The sequence below is a fragment of the Hipposideros armiger genome, unplaced genomic scaffold, assembly GCF_001890085.2.
Source record: "Hipposideros armiger isolate ML-2016 unplaced genomic scaffold, ASM189008v1 scaffold_99, whole genome shotgun sequence".
In the NCBI taxonomy this organism is placed as follows: Eukaryota; Metazoa; Chordata; class Mammalia; order Chiroptera; family Hipposideridae; genus Hipposideros; species Hipposideros armiger.
The window spans coordinates 3,001,357-3,015,497 of record NW_017731449.1 but is presented as its reverse complement, the minus strand read 5'-3'; the positions used below and the strand labels follow the sequence as shown (position 1 = coordinate 3,015,497).

General features: G+C 35.8%; 1 protein-coding gene across 2 annotated transcripts in view; it reads left to right on the top strand.

Moving 5' to 3' along the window:
- Positions 1-14,141, top strand: part of GTF2A1 (general transcription factor IIA subunit 1) — a 54,619-nt gene that overhangs the window by 19,222 nt on the left and 21,256 nt on the right. The window contains exons 3-8 of one of the 2 annotated variants that reach the window (XM_019646264.1): positions 1,362-1,563; positions 4,526-4,590; positions 6,154-6,189; positions 8,463-8,538; positions 10,196-10,329; positions 12,860-13,180. In XM_019646264.1, the coding sequence (XP_019501809.1) occupies positions 1,362-1,563; positions 4,526-4,590; positions 6,154-6,189; positions 8,463-8,538; positions 10,196-10,329; positions 12,860-13,180 (834 nt within the window). The remainder of the gene's footprint in view (positions 1-1,361; positions 1,564-4,525; positions 4,591-6,153; positions 6,190-8,462; positions 8,539-10,195; positions 10,330-12,859; positions 13,181-14,141) is intronic. The other variant, XM_019646265.1, reaches the window with a different exon arrangement.

Sequence of the window (14,141 nt, the reverse complement as noted above, 5' to 3'; positions counted from 1 at the left end):
CATCTTAGCTGTAGAGGGCAGTGTCACTGGCCCTCATATGTGGGATCCGAACCGGGGCCCTCTGGCGTCCCAAGCCAGCTCTTAACCATCGCGCCACTCTGCCGGCCCTAGATATTGTTATTGTCTCTGTAAGAGTAGTCTTCATGCAAGGCTAAATACTGAGCCTGCTAGGGAAATTTAAGGTCGCTCTGGGAAATTGATGTTTAGTTTACTTTTTTAGTAAGTTGTTAAAGATGTGCTGAAATTGTTATTAGCATGTAAATATCAATTTAGAATTTCTAGAACCATTGGAAGTGTCAGGAGATTTAAAAAATCTCTGTAAATATGGCAGTGGGGGCTTCTTGAAGGATTTGATAGAAGCCTCAGGTGATTTAGGCAATATCCCTAGGGGACAAAACAGAGTAGGTATAGATCCTTGTGTACAGAACTACTGAATTAAATTTCATTTATATATTTAAGGAACAGTTTGTGACTTTTCTTGGGCAATTTCTTATAAGGGTCAGGGCTCTCTAGATTGAACACTACCTGGTAGAGAAGAAATGTGGTAGGGAGAAGGATGAATAGTTGTAAATATTTTCTTTTCCTTCTTCCTTTTACTTTCTTCTTCCTCTTCCTCCTCCTCCTCCTCCTCCTCCTCCTCCTCCTCCTCCTCCTCCTCTTCCTCCTCTTCCTCTTCTTTTTTTTTCCCCCCCCATGTCACAGAAACTGTCTTAGGGTGAGATGAGAAAATAGAAGTGTATAAGCAGAAAAAGATTGCCAGTCCTTGTCATAATGAAAGAGGGATGGGAATTTCAAGAAGTGTGGACGGTTGAGAATACCTCTAAAAGCATTAGGCATTTTTGTTTCTTTTCCCTTATGTAGGATTAGATGGATGGAAAGGTGTTTTTTTTTCTGACTTGAGTATTGTCTCTATAATGTTTCTCATTGGTCACATCAAGAAAAGATGAATTTGTGTTTTGTATATGTTATTTAAAAGTTAGAAAACATTGTATTATGGAAAGATTTCCATAAAAATAATTAATAATAGAATTGACATTAAAAAGAATTACCTTTGATTACTAAACATTTTGCTTATATGAAACTGCTTGGTTACTAAGGAATTACCATGGAAAGTTTGTTGAAGATGAAAAAGAAACAATTCTTTAGTATTCTTAGGCAGCAAAAATGAGGTTTGATGCTTTAAAAATTGTGTTCATTATTGCATATACTTGGGTAAGTATTAGAGATTGGTTGACTTTTGTGGTTGTATCAGTTTAGAAAGTGGAAGGATTTTTTTTAAACAGACTAATATGCTTTGTCCATATGTCTGGAGTTCCATTCCCTGACTTTCACTTAGAAATTTTTAATGTTTTTTACCTTAGTTATGGGAGAATAAACTGATGCAGTCTAGGGCAGTAGATGGATTTCATTCAGAAGAGCAGCAGCTTTTATTGCAAGTTCAGCAGCAGCATCAAACCCAGCAGCAGCAGCACCACCACCACCACCATCAGCAAGCCCAGCCGCAGCAGTCAGTACCTCAGCAAGCACAGGCCCAGCAGGTCCTCATTCCTGCGTCGCAGCAAGGTGAGACTGCATATGTGTTCCTGCTTACAACTGGGAAATGAAAGTCGTCCTTTTCAAAGAAGAAAAATCCTTCAGGCTTCCCCTTTCTATTGATCGAGGAGAGTACCGGTATATGTGTGTGTTTATATATAAACTTGTATAAAATGTGTATCCTATTTGTATAGGAATGATAAACAGGAAATTCACTAATTGACCTAAGATGATATTTCAGATAGGTGTATTGATACTTTCTTTTGAGAAAGCTACATAACGGTGGATTTCCTAAAATAAGGTCTATAAAGGTTTATTTACTAAGGGTTTCGTTGTTTTATATGGTAAAATCATTAGCTACTTCCTTTATGACATTGATTTGTTCCTTCAAAAACATGTTTGACTTTAGTTTTTATAAATATATTTTAAACACTGGAGGATTTTTATAACTGTACTTTTGCAATCTGAAATTTCAGTTCTCTAGTAATTTATGTAAATCTAAGTTGAATTAGATTTCTTTTAAATGAAGAGTGGATATATAACATCTTAATTTATATTACTTGGTTTAAAGGTAAGAAAAACAAGTGCTTAAAGACTGTGTCCATTCTGCTTTGTACTATGCGAGTCATTTTATTGATTTTGTTTCATTGAAGCCTTACAAAGGCTTTGTGAAGTAGCTTTTAAGACATTTCATAACTAAAGAATATCTGGGCCCTGAAAAGGCTAAAAAAGTTTGATTCATTCCCTATAGTAAGTATTTTGTGTTAACAAACATCTGCAGTAGTCCTCCCTTATAAGTGGTCTTGCTTTCTGCAGTTTCAGTTACCTGTGGTCAGCTGTGGTCTGAAAATATTAAATGGAAAATTCCAGAAGTAAACAATTCACAAGTTTTAAATTTTGTGGCGATCTGAGTAGCATGATGAAATTGAGCTGTCCCACTCCATGCTGCCTGCGACATGAATCATCTCTTTGTCCAGTGATCCATTCTATATATGCTGCCTACCCAGTAGTCACTTAGTAGCCCTCTCAGTTAACAGATTGACTGTCGTGGGATCGCAGTGTTTGTCGTCAAGTCACCCTTATTTTACTTACTAATGTCTCCAAAGGGCAAGAGTAGTGATGTTCGCTATGCCAAAGAAAAGCTGTAAAGTGCTTTCTTTAAGTGAAAAGGTGATAGTTCTCAATAAGGAAAGAAAAAAAAAATTGTATGCTGAAGTTGCTAAGATCTGTAGTAAGAACAAATCTTCTATCCATGAAATTGTGAAAAAGGAAAAAAATTTATGCTATTTTGGTGAGAGACTACATTCACAAAGCTTTTATTACAGTATATTGCTGTAATCTATTATTGTTAATCTCTCTTTTTTTTTTAAGATTTTATTGGGGAATCGGGGGAGGGGAACAGACAAGTTGCTGTTCTTTGGTTCTTCAGTCTAGTTGTGGAGGACAGCGCTTCACTGGCTCATGTTGGTATTATCATTGTGCTCTTCCCGGGTGAGGCAGTTGCTTGCTGGCTGTTGGACGGTGGCTCACGGCAGCTCATGAAAGCGCACGGCAGCTGCCGGCCAGCCCCACTGCAACCTACGCCGTTGCTGGCAACTCACAGCAGCCCAGCTCCAGGTCGAGCTATTGTTCACCATCTTAGCTGTAGAGGGCTCAGCATCACCGGCCCTAATGTGGGATCCAAACCGGTGCCCTGCTGGTCAGAGCTGGCATCCCACGCCAACTCTTCTTTTTTTTAATAGCTGAGCCATCCTGCCACCTGTTGGCAGCTCAGCTCCGGCCAGGACTTGAACCGCTGTTGTTCAGAGCTCACACTCTTGAGCGAGCTCTTAACCAACTGAGCTACTCGGCCGGCCCCCAAGACAACTCTTAACCAATGCGCCATTTGGCCGGCCCTGTTGTTAATCTCTTACTATGTCTAATTTATAAATTAAACTTGATCATAGGTATGTATGTGTATGAAAAAACATATGTATAGGGTTCTGTACTATCCATGGTTTCAGGCATCCACTGAATCTTTTTCAAATAAGGGCACACTACTGTATTCATTCATAAAACTTCCTAGGTATTTGAGTTTTATACATCTTGGTATTGGAGAGGAGAATGAAGGTAAATGAAAAGTTTATTTTAACATAACTGTTCAGTTACCCATTTGCCTGGCTTGAAAGTATATATGAGACTTAAAATTGATGGTAATGTGCAATAGAAATGTCTGTTTGGATTATTTTATTATATAATCAAATAAGAATTTTATATTTGCTTTTATTCTGTACCTTGCATCAGATAATTTTATTCTTTTAATCTGTTTTGATGACTGTTCCTCCTATTGCCTTCAGGCCTGGCACTAGGATTTTAGGTCATCATAAATTAAAATTTGATTTTCTTCACTCAGAGAATATTAGGATAATGGGATTATCTGTTTATTCTCTGAAATTTGCGGAATCAAACATGTAGTTCCTTTTACACTTAAGTAACGTTGACATTATTTTTGATTTGTATTTTTTAAAAAGTTAGTGGAAATAACTTAAGATTTTGGCAGATATCAAATTGAGCGAAAAGGACTATGTAGATGAAAAAAACTAATTCTAACATTTTGCGCTCACTCTTAATGGGTTAATATCTCATTTCAGTAGCAATATATGTAAATAAAACCATTAATGCTGAGTGAGCAAGACAAGATTAAATTATGTTCGAAAATTTCTAGTTTAAGAATGCACAGAGATGTATATGTTTAGGTATCTCACTACTTTGTGTTCCCAGGCTTCCTTGAGTCCTTAGGTATTATTACTCAAATCCTTTTTTTAATTAAGTGTAAGGTGAGTATTACAGCTGTTATTTACCATAGAAATTTATAACATTCTGAGGTATCAAATGGTTGAATGCAGAAAATGTAGACAGCATGAAAAAAAGTTTTCAACGTTGTCTAGTGTTCTTATGATTATGAAATAGACTCATGGTTCCTTGTTTGCATGTGTGTTTGTGTTTGTAATAGCTGCAGCACCACAAGTTATTGTTCCTGATTCTAAGCTGATACAACATATGAATGCATCAAACATGGTAAGATTCAGAACATAGCACTTTGTTTGGCCCTACTTATTCTAACCCAAATTGTGATTATGCCTAGGTATGTTGTATATTAACAGAGCTTATTCAAGGCTTGAGCAAAACAACTGTTTTATTTGGTTTCTTAAATATTGGATTTAGCAGAAAATCTAAAGCTTAGCTTGATACTTAGACATTGAGGTTCATAAAATTATGCAATTTTCTGTTGAAAATACCCAAAAAAATAATGCTCTGTGGGAGCTAGTTCATCTCCTGCTATTTCAAGAAAATAGGTTTAGGGGATCCACTAAACATAGTATGCCAAATATATTTGTTTCAGGAGATCCATTAATTACAGGAGATCAGGAATGCTAAGAATTACAGACTCTTTATAAATTTTTAAATAGTTCAAGATAACTTTTTAAAATCAAACATTGAAAAAAAATTTGCTATGATTTAATTATAGCATAGCCTAGTAAATTTTATTACAACATATTAATTGCTACTTTAAAATGCGTTTCAACAAGTTGTGCTTATTGTACATTAGACTTGATATTTCTAAGGGATATCCACGGAAGTTCATAGGTCATCAAGTTTTCAAATTTCACTTAGGGCATATAATATTTCCCATTTAATGTAGTATAGTATAACAGTAAAATTGAAAGAACCTTCAGATCCTTAGAAAATCTTTACCTGTATGCATAGTTTTTTAAAAAATAAAACATTAGAATAGTTGTTCTACCACTTTCTCATAAATGACTTTTCTTTGTTCTGTTTGTTTAAAATATATAAACTGTTAATGGTTTCTTAGCTCTGACATTTCATTCTTAAATTTGGCTAAGTCTTTGACTTAACGGTGAGAATCGTTATTTTTAAAAGGAGTTCTTATCTTAGTGCTAGCAATGAGATTGTTTTTCCAGATCCAGTTTTTTATTTTTTTAAATGAAAAAGCAATATTTTAAAAAATCACTTTTATTAGGTGATAAGTAGTGAACCTCAAAGCTCATTTGTGATTTGTAAGCCAGATAGGAAGTAGGCCTTACCTACTAAACAAATGTCTTCTTTATAGATACACCAGCCTTAGAAATTTAGAACTTGGGCAGAATTGCAAATTTTACATGACAGTAGAAATTGCAATTTTTAAATTCACAAAAAATTAAAGCTCTCTATTGGTACTTTTAGTGCAAGTTGCTGGAATCAGTAGTTTTGTATAAAAATCACAAAATTCCATGCCTAGTGTTTCTCACAAGAATTCTTATTACTCAAATTCCATTTCGCGTCTAAGGTCCCAGATTTCTGTTTAACATTCACCCTTAAAAATAAAAGTCTCACTATAGGATCTATATTGCAGTCGGTACTATTGAGACTTTTCCTAGCAAATAATTAATGTCATTTTTAAAATAGAAAGTTTGGTAAAATCACTTGTAGTAGGCCCATCTAATTTCAAAGAATTTTAAGTGTTGTGGAAGATAATTTTGAATTAAAATTGTTTAAAGAGACTGGGGCAAAAATCAACGGCCCCATTTCTTACTGATTTGTTGTATCTCCTTGGTTCTAAAACGCATGCTTATTTAACAGATAGATCATCAGAAACTTCAATCAATAAATATATTCGTGTGTATTTCAGCATTCTATTTGATGTTTTCATGTATTGTAACAAGTTCTGAAACGATCAGTATAGGCTCTTTACAAGTAAAAGTTTTTTGAGTTTTTGTTTGTGTTATTCCTGATGTAACAATATCTATTAAAAACAGTTTTGATTTTTTAATAGGTCTGTATGCTTTGGAAATGAACATAAGTACAAATTATGTAATTTAATAAGGATGTGGGATAGTGATGTTAGGTTGAAGGCTATTTTAGGGAACTTAGAAAACAGAACCTTATAACAAACCAGTTTTGCAAGTTCTTTGAAATGATTGCCGTAATGCATTATTTATGTAAGGGCTATTTTGTAAAATACAAGAAGAAATTTTCAGTAGACTATAAAACATGGATTGTGTATGGTACATCACTCAACAATTATGTGTTAATAGCTACTTGAATGTGCAGAGGTGTTCAGGCAGTTCTGTCATGTGCAAACTACTATATCAGTTTGCCTGTAAAGGGAGATACAGTAATCTTATGACATGAATTACAGGCAATTAATATTTCTAAATAATATTTCTCAATAGTAAGTGGTTGTTGATATGTTCCTTAAACATAGAGTACCTCTCATTTGCCTATACAGACTAGATGTGTTTGAAGTTGAGTAGTTGGGTGGTTGGTATCCAAACCAAATGAAGAACCTGCATTTCATAGTGCCTGGAGGGCTGTTGCCCGATTCTGGGGACATAGTGGAAATTTCAGGCTTAAGATGTCAAAATTACTTAGGCCTGTCAAGTGGCAACAACAAGCATATTTTCTTAGAAACCTGTACCTAGAGCCTACTCTAGATAGTACCCATATTTCCCCGTGTATAAGATGCACCCTTTTTAGAAAAATTTGGGGTCTAAAAACTGGCTGTGTCTTATACAGTGGTTGTAGTTTTTTTTAAACTTGCATTTCTTGCTTTTTCCGCACTTGTTTTTGCACTCATACAACCACTGTATAAGATGCACTCAGTTTTTAGACCCCCAAATTTTTCGAAAAAGGGTGTGTCTTATACACGGGTAAATATGGTACTTGTATCATTAACTTATTTGAGTATAATTTTCCAAGTTTTGTTGAGTTCTCCTGCATTAGCGTCTCCTAAACACAGTTACATTTATTTCTTGAAACTTATTTAGATACAGGTGTTTCTAAAAGTATAGGTTAGATTGAATTATATGAAGGCTTGGTACCTTAAGATTGAAGGGAGAGGGGATAAAACTACCTATACACAGTTATAATGAGATACATAGAAATGCTTGGAGCACAGGATAAAAATACAGTAAGAATGTGGTGTAATTCTTTTAGAGCAGCGGTTCTCAACCTGTGGGTTGCGACCCCTTTGGGGGTCGAACGACCCTTTCACAGGGGTCGCCTAAGACCATTGGAAAACAAAAAGATATTTACATTACAATTCATAACAGTAGCAAAATTACAGTTACGGAGTAGCAATGAAAATAATTTTATGGTTGGGGGTCACCGCAACATGAGGAACTGTATTAAGGGGTTGTGGCATTAGGAAGGTTGAGAACCGCTGTTTTAGAGGAAGGGGAGAAGTCTCTAGAAGCAGTAAATCAAGACTTTATCCTGGATTTAAAGAATTCGGAATATAATCTGATGCCATTTTTGTAACTTAAATGACAGATACTAACTCCATTTTGAAATGTAGAAATTAAAGTTTGTGACTTTTCATAAGCTTTTAAGGTATTTTTGTATTAATACTATTATTAATATGTTTTGCCTAGATATAATGCCAATATTGTCACTTTATATCATTTTAGAAGAATTGCCATGTGTACACCAAGTGCAGTCTTCTGATACAAGGTTTTCTGTAGAGACCTGTTGATTCTAGTATAAGTTAAAAATATAATATTTCTACAATGAAGATACACTTTTGCCTCAAGTATGTTAATTGACAGTAAGGATTTGGGAGTAAGGAAACAGGAGGAAAGGAAATAATGTAATAGATATTTCATATATTGTACAGCATTATTAGTGTGGGTGAGATTTCCTTAGAGCACATTTTCCAGGGGCGGGGGGAACCCAATTATATTATTCTACTTAATTACTTGAAATAAAATTAGGGCATTTACACTAGGTGGTTTTATTGTACCATTTTATACATGGGATTTAGTCTGATTCTTAGAACCTTCATTTTAGTATATACTAAATGATAAACTTGAGATATTGTTAAAATATGCCAGAGCTAAACTAAGGTGTTATGTACATACGTAGTTTTGATTTTTTCTTTGTTTTTGCAGAGTGCTGCTGCTACAGCTGCTACCTTGGCACTCCCTGCAGGTGTGACTCCTGTTCAACAGATACTAACAAATTCAGGTAATTAGAAATAATACAACCATTACATATAAATAACTCAGAAACTGTACCATTTAGCTTTTCTTTTGTCTTTATTAGAAGACAGAAAACCTTAATATTTCTTTTGGCTTAGGTTATTAAAACAAGATTATTTGAGGGCTATGCCACATTAAACTGTAATCATTGTTGAAATAGCAGTAGAGAACATAAGAATTGCACTTAAGCTTTTGATCCATGAATGAGAAATCTGTTACTGAATGAAGTACGATTACATAGATGTGCTTATTTACTTGGTTTTTTTGCTAAATACTTTTAACCTGCCAAATAAGTTAAACTTGAGTCATTTGAAGTAGTTCATGATATTAAACTAAACACTAATCCTTCTAGTATCTTAAGAACGAGTGTATTGCATTCTATTTTACATAGTATCTCTGTAGACTGACAAAATTTACTGGGATTTTTGGCATACTACTGTTTGAAGAATTTATTTACATGGATTTTAAGTATTCTCTCTAATCTTAATTATGTAATTTCTCATTGTTTTGTTAATTTCTAAATTTGTGAAGAACAAACTAGGGGCTTATCTTGTTACATGTTTTAATAAGCTAGAGTTGTTCACTTTTTTTTTTTTAAATTGGGGAATTGGGAGAGGGGAACAGGGCTGGGGAATTGGGGGAAGGGGAACAGACAAGTTGCTGTCGTTTTGTTCTTCAGTCTAGTTGTGGAGAACGTTGCTTCACTGGCCCATGTTGGTATTATCATTGCGCTCTTCCCGGGCGAGGCAGATTGGTCGCCTGCCTCTGGACAGATGTTCATGGCAGCTCTTGGCAGTTCACACCTGCTGCCAGCCGCTCACTCTGGCTGCTGGCTACACACGGCAGCCCACTGCAGCAGGGGATGCAGCCTATGCCGTCACCGGCGACTCACGGCAGCCCAGCTCCAGGTCGAGCTGTTGTTCACCATCTTAGTTGTAGAGGGCAGTGTCACTGGCCCCCATGTGGGATCTGAACCGGTGCCTTGCTGCTCAGAGCTGGCATCCCAAGCCAGCTCCCAACCAACGCTCCACTCGGCCGGCTCAGAGTTGTTCACTTTTTAATGAAGTCAAGATTCTGGGTCCCCTAAAACAACATATTAGAAGGATTCAGTTCTGTGCATAAGCCGGTCATACAATTAATGTTATGTGGCAATGATAATTGGTTCAGCAAACTTTATTGTTTTTAAGCAATTTTAAAGCTAAGTGTTATGATACTTTGGTTCAAAATTTTCATGAACTATTATACTTTAATTTCTATAAAGCTTTAAAAATGAATAGGCCCTGAAATATCTAATCCTGACTGACGTATTGTGCTCTCATGATTTCTAACATGTTACCAAAGAGAATTAAAGCTTTTAGTCAACTCTCATAATCTGTTGTTAAAACTTTGTTGGAAAACAGCTTTATAAGGATGATAAATAAGGAAAATAAGACATTTTAAGAGATGTGTTTGAACATGGATGGAAGTCAGAGGAGGTAAGGATAATGTTTACTGTGTATGGATGACAGTCCTTAGCAAAATTCTTAGATTTCTTATTTGATAATTTCTAGGGCCTTTAGTGGTTTGACATTCACTATGAATTCATTTATTTTGATGTGGCAACTGCTAAAATGATAACTTCAAATACGTACTTTTTGCTTTAGGCCAGCTTCTTCAAGTGGTCAGAGCAGCCAATGGTGCTCAGTATATCTTTCAACCTCAGCAGTCAGTGGTTCTACAACAACAGGTTATACCACAAATGCAGCCTGGTGGAGTACAGGCTCCTGTTATACAACAGGTAAAAGAACCTTAAGTTATTATCACCATGGGCTTCTTTCTTCCTCTTCTTTGTGAATACTCTGCGTGGTTGCCTTCCCTATTCTCATGGCTTTATCTACACAAATCGTTAGACTATTCTCCAGCACCACACACCATGTCATTCTAAATTCCTTCTGTATACCTCACAGTTTAATTTATATTCAGTATGTTTAAGATGAAATTGTTGTTATTCCTACTCTTCCTTTATTAACCCCCGATCGTGCTTTTCTGTCAGTGGCACCATTCTCCATCCAGCTTCCTAAGGTAGTTACTCAGCATTCATTCAACAAGCGTTTACTATGTGGCTACATATCAGGATTTTTTGCAAGGGATTGGAGATTTAGGAGTGAGCAGGCAGGTATGAATCTAGATTCATGATGCATATGTATTTTCTGGAAGGGTTGTATGGGATCCTCCCTTCCCCTTACCTTCAGTATCCAAAGCATCATGAAGTCCTACCAATTCTTCTTTATAGTTTCTTTTTTAAGACGCAGTTTTTACATATTTACGTCTCTTAATATGTCTGAAACTTGCTTTCTCATACTCTTGTCGTTTCCGTAGTTCATGCTTTCATAATTCTTACTTAAAATACTTTGTTATCCTCTTAATCAATTTCCCTGCCTCCTGTGTTGTGCCCTCTTAACCCTCCGTTGGTCGCAACTGATCTCACAGATTCATTGCACACAAATTTTCAGTATCTTAACAGTTAACTTAAGTATCATGACTCATCACTTCTGTATCTTCCCCCTCTACCGTAACCTGTCGCCAGTCATGTTTATGACTTAGTACAGTAAAGATGTATTTCATAATTGAAAATTTGTGTGCAATGAATCTGTGAGATCAGTTGCGCCCAATGGAGGGTTAACATCATTGCCACTTTATACTTTTATTGTTCTAAAAATCCTAAAATCATTTAATGACTTCCCATTGCCTATTGGAAAAAAATCCAAACTCCTCAGCATGGTTTATAAGATTTTAATTTTTCTAAATCACTTTAGGTTTATTTTTTGCTATACTTCTGGTTGTTATCTGCTTCAGCTGCTGTTTAGATCAAGTTAAGTCATCTACTTGTGTGCCTGGTATTACTGTTAGGACAAAGATGAAAGAGAAATGGTTATTTTCTTGAGGACTTTAGGTACTTTAAAAAAGATACAGACATATAAACACATAATGTCAATATAATAGTATGATGATAGAGGAAAGATCAGAGAAGGAGCATTAATCCAGCCTGTTTTTCACATTTTGTCATGTTACTTCTGGGTTTCACTTGATATTTTCCTTTTATTTAGAATGCCACTTTTGGCCTGCCTTCTAGCACTCCAGCTTCCTCTCCCCCCTCAACAAATAAACTAAACAGAGAAACCTGGGTAATCTCCCAAAGCACAAATAGACACTGAGGTATTACCTACTAGGAAGACTTCCCTGATGATGCCTTGTTCCCCAAGGTTACTTGAGTACTGTCTTGTGTTCTCATAATACCACATGATACTTCTATTACATCTTCCATCTTTTTGAGATGTTATTGCTTTGTCTATTACACTACCAATCTGTAAACTTCTTAAAGGAAACACTATCTTATTTTGCACTCCTTGAACCTAATGGTAAATAATTGCCATTCAGTGTTTTGTATTCATCACTAGGCATTATCTGCCTTTTATTTATTAGTAACTATAGTTATATGTTCATTATAGCATATAATTAATATTTGTTGATATGTTCTTTTTGAGTTGTGGTTTGCCTTAGAACCCTAGAATGCAGAAGCTGGAAGGAACTTTAGAAATCATTGGATCTGGTGATCTCAGCTGGGGTTGCATAATTAGGGTCATTTGGGAAGCATTAAATACAATGCAAAGATTTCAACGCCAATTAAATCAGAATATTAGGAGTAGAGCCGAGGCATCAGGAATGTTAAGCTACCAGGTGGTTATAATTTGCAGCCAGGGTTGAGAATCATTGTACCTAGTCTAACAGTGAAGTGACTGAAGCTAAGAGAGGTTAAATACCTTGCCTCTGCTACATCTATACCTGTGATCTTAGACAAAACTAGAATCCAGAGCCTCAGATTTTCAACACATTGTTCTTCGTAGGGAGATAGTGTAGCAGCATAATAAGGGCCGAAGTAGAAAGCGTAGGTTTAAATTTTGGCTTTTGGTGACAAGCTTAGCAAATTGCTAAACCTCCCCATACATCAAGAAAATAAACTAATTGTGTAAATCTTGGTCTGAAATCTGGTACATACAAAGCAAATGCTTAACAAGCAAAGTTTGACAGGTTATCTTCAGAAAACCTTTTTTTCCCTCAGAAGTTTGTACAGTAAAGTGGAAATTTAGTGGGTCAGTACACTAGTTAGTTAAACACTCCTTTTGTGCTTTGGTAGTTTTAACTATGTATGAGATAGGGCTATTTTTGGTATTTCTTCAGCATTTGGGCCTATTTGTGTGTATCAAGTAATAAATTAAGGTACTTGATCCTTTAACTACTTCTTAATATTTGGTTTTCTTTTGCCTTAGGTACTGGCCCCTCTTCCTGGAGGAATTTCACCACAGACAGGTGTCATTATCCAGCCTCAGCAAATCTTATTTACAGGAAATAAGACTCAAGTTATACCTACCACGGTGGCGGCACCCACACCAGCACAAGCACAGATAACTGCAGCTGGCCAGCAGCAGCCACAGGCCCAGACTGCTCAGCAGCAGGCGCCTCTGGTGTTACAAGTTGATGGAACTGGGGATACATCATCGGAAGAAGATGAAGATGAAGAAGAAGACTATGATGATGATGAAGAGGAAGACAAAGAGAAAGATGGAGCTGAAGATGGGCAGGTAGAAGAAGTAAGTTTCTAGTACAAGATTTGAAATGAGAAGCTACTCAGTCTGCTGTTTTACTTGGTGCCAAACTGGAATTATATTAGATATTTTTAGAGTCTGTTAGGGTGCTATACAACATAAGATTTTAAATATAAAGTTAGATTGGTCCAGTGTAATAAGGTTTTTAGATTGTTCTAGAAACATTTATCTTTATAAAATACTGTTTCATATAGCTGTTAATGAAAAATAGTGTATATCAAATTAAGTTATAAAGGTGATGGGAGACAGTGCAAGAAGTTCTAATTCTTCGGCTTATGCATTCATGATGTGGCTTAAACATAAGACATTGGTAGGATGTATAGATGTGGTAAAACTTTAGCTTCAGTAATTAAAAAGGGATGGCAACATTTGGGAAGAGGACACTCGAGATGAAAGCTAAACTAAACATGAAAGGTTTTTTTTTAGAACCTCCTTTTAGTCCATATTCCATTCCATTTCCTTGATAACCTTATTCATTCTTAATGTCTATCCTCAATTTAACAAACCATCCTTTGTTACTCATCTTAGTTATATGTTAGAAGCATATAAATATATCCTTGTTTTCCTCAGTGTTCCAGCTTTCTTACTTGAGTTCAAGGTTCTAATGGTCTTACTACAACTTTCATTGTTAATTGTCTTCTGCAACCTAAGATATAATCTTCTTGCTTATCTTAGTTCAAAGTTCTAAATTATCTAAATTATTTTAATTAAAAAAAATTGGTTTTATTAAATATTGAATAGATACAAATGAATAAAAAATACTTTAAGATATAAACCACCCCAGTTATATAGTTAAAAAAAAATTTCAGGGGCCAGCCGAGTGGCGCGATGGTTAGGAACTGGCTTGGGACACCAGAGGGCCCCGGTTTGGATCCCACATACGAGGGCCAGTGACACTGCCCTCCACAGCTAAGATGCTGAACAACAGCTCAACCTGGAGCTGGGC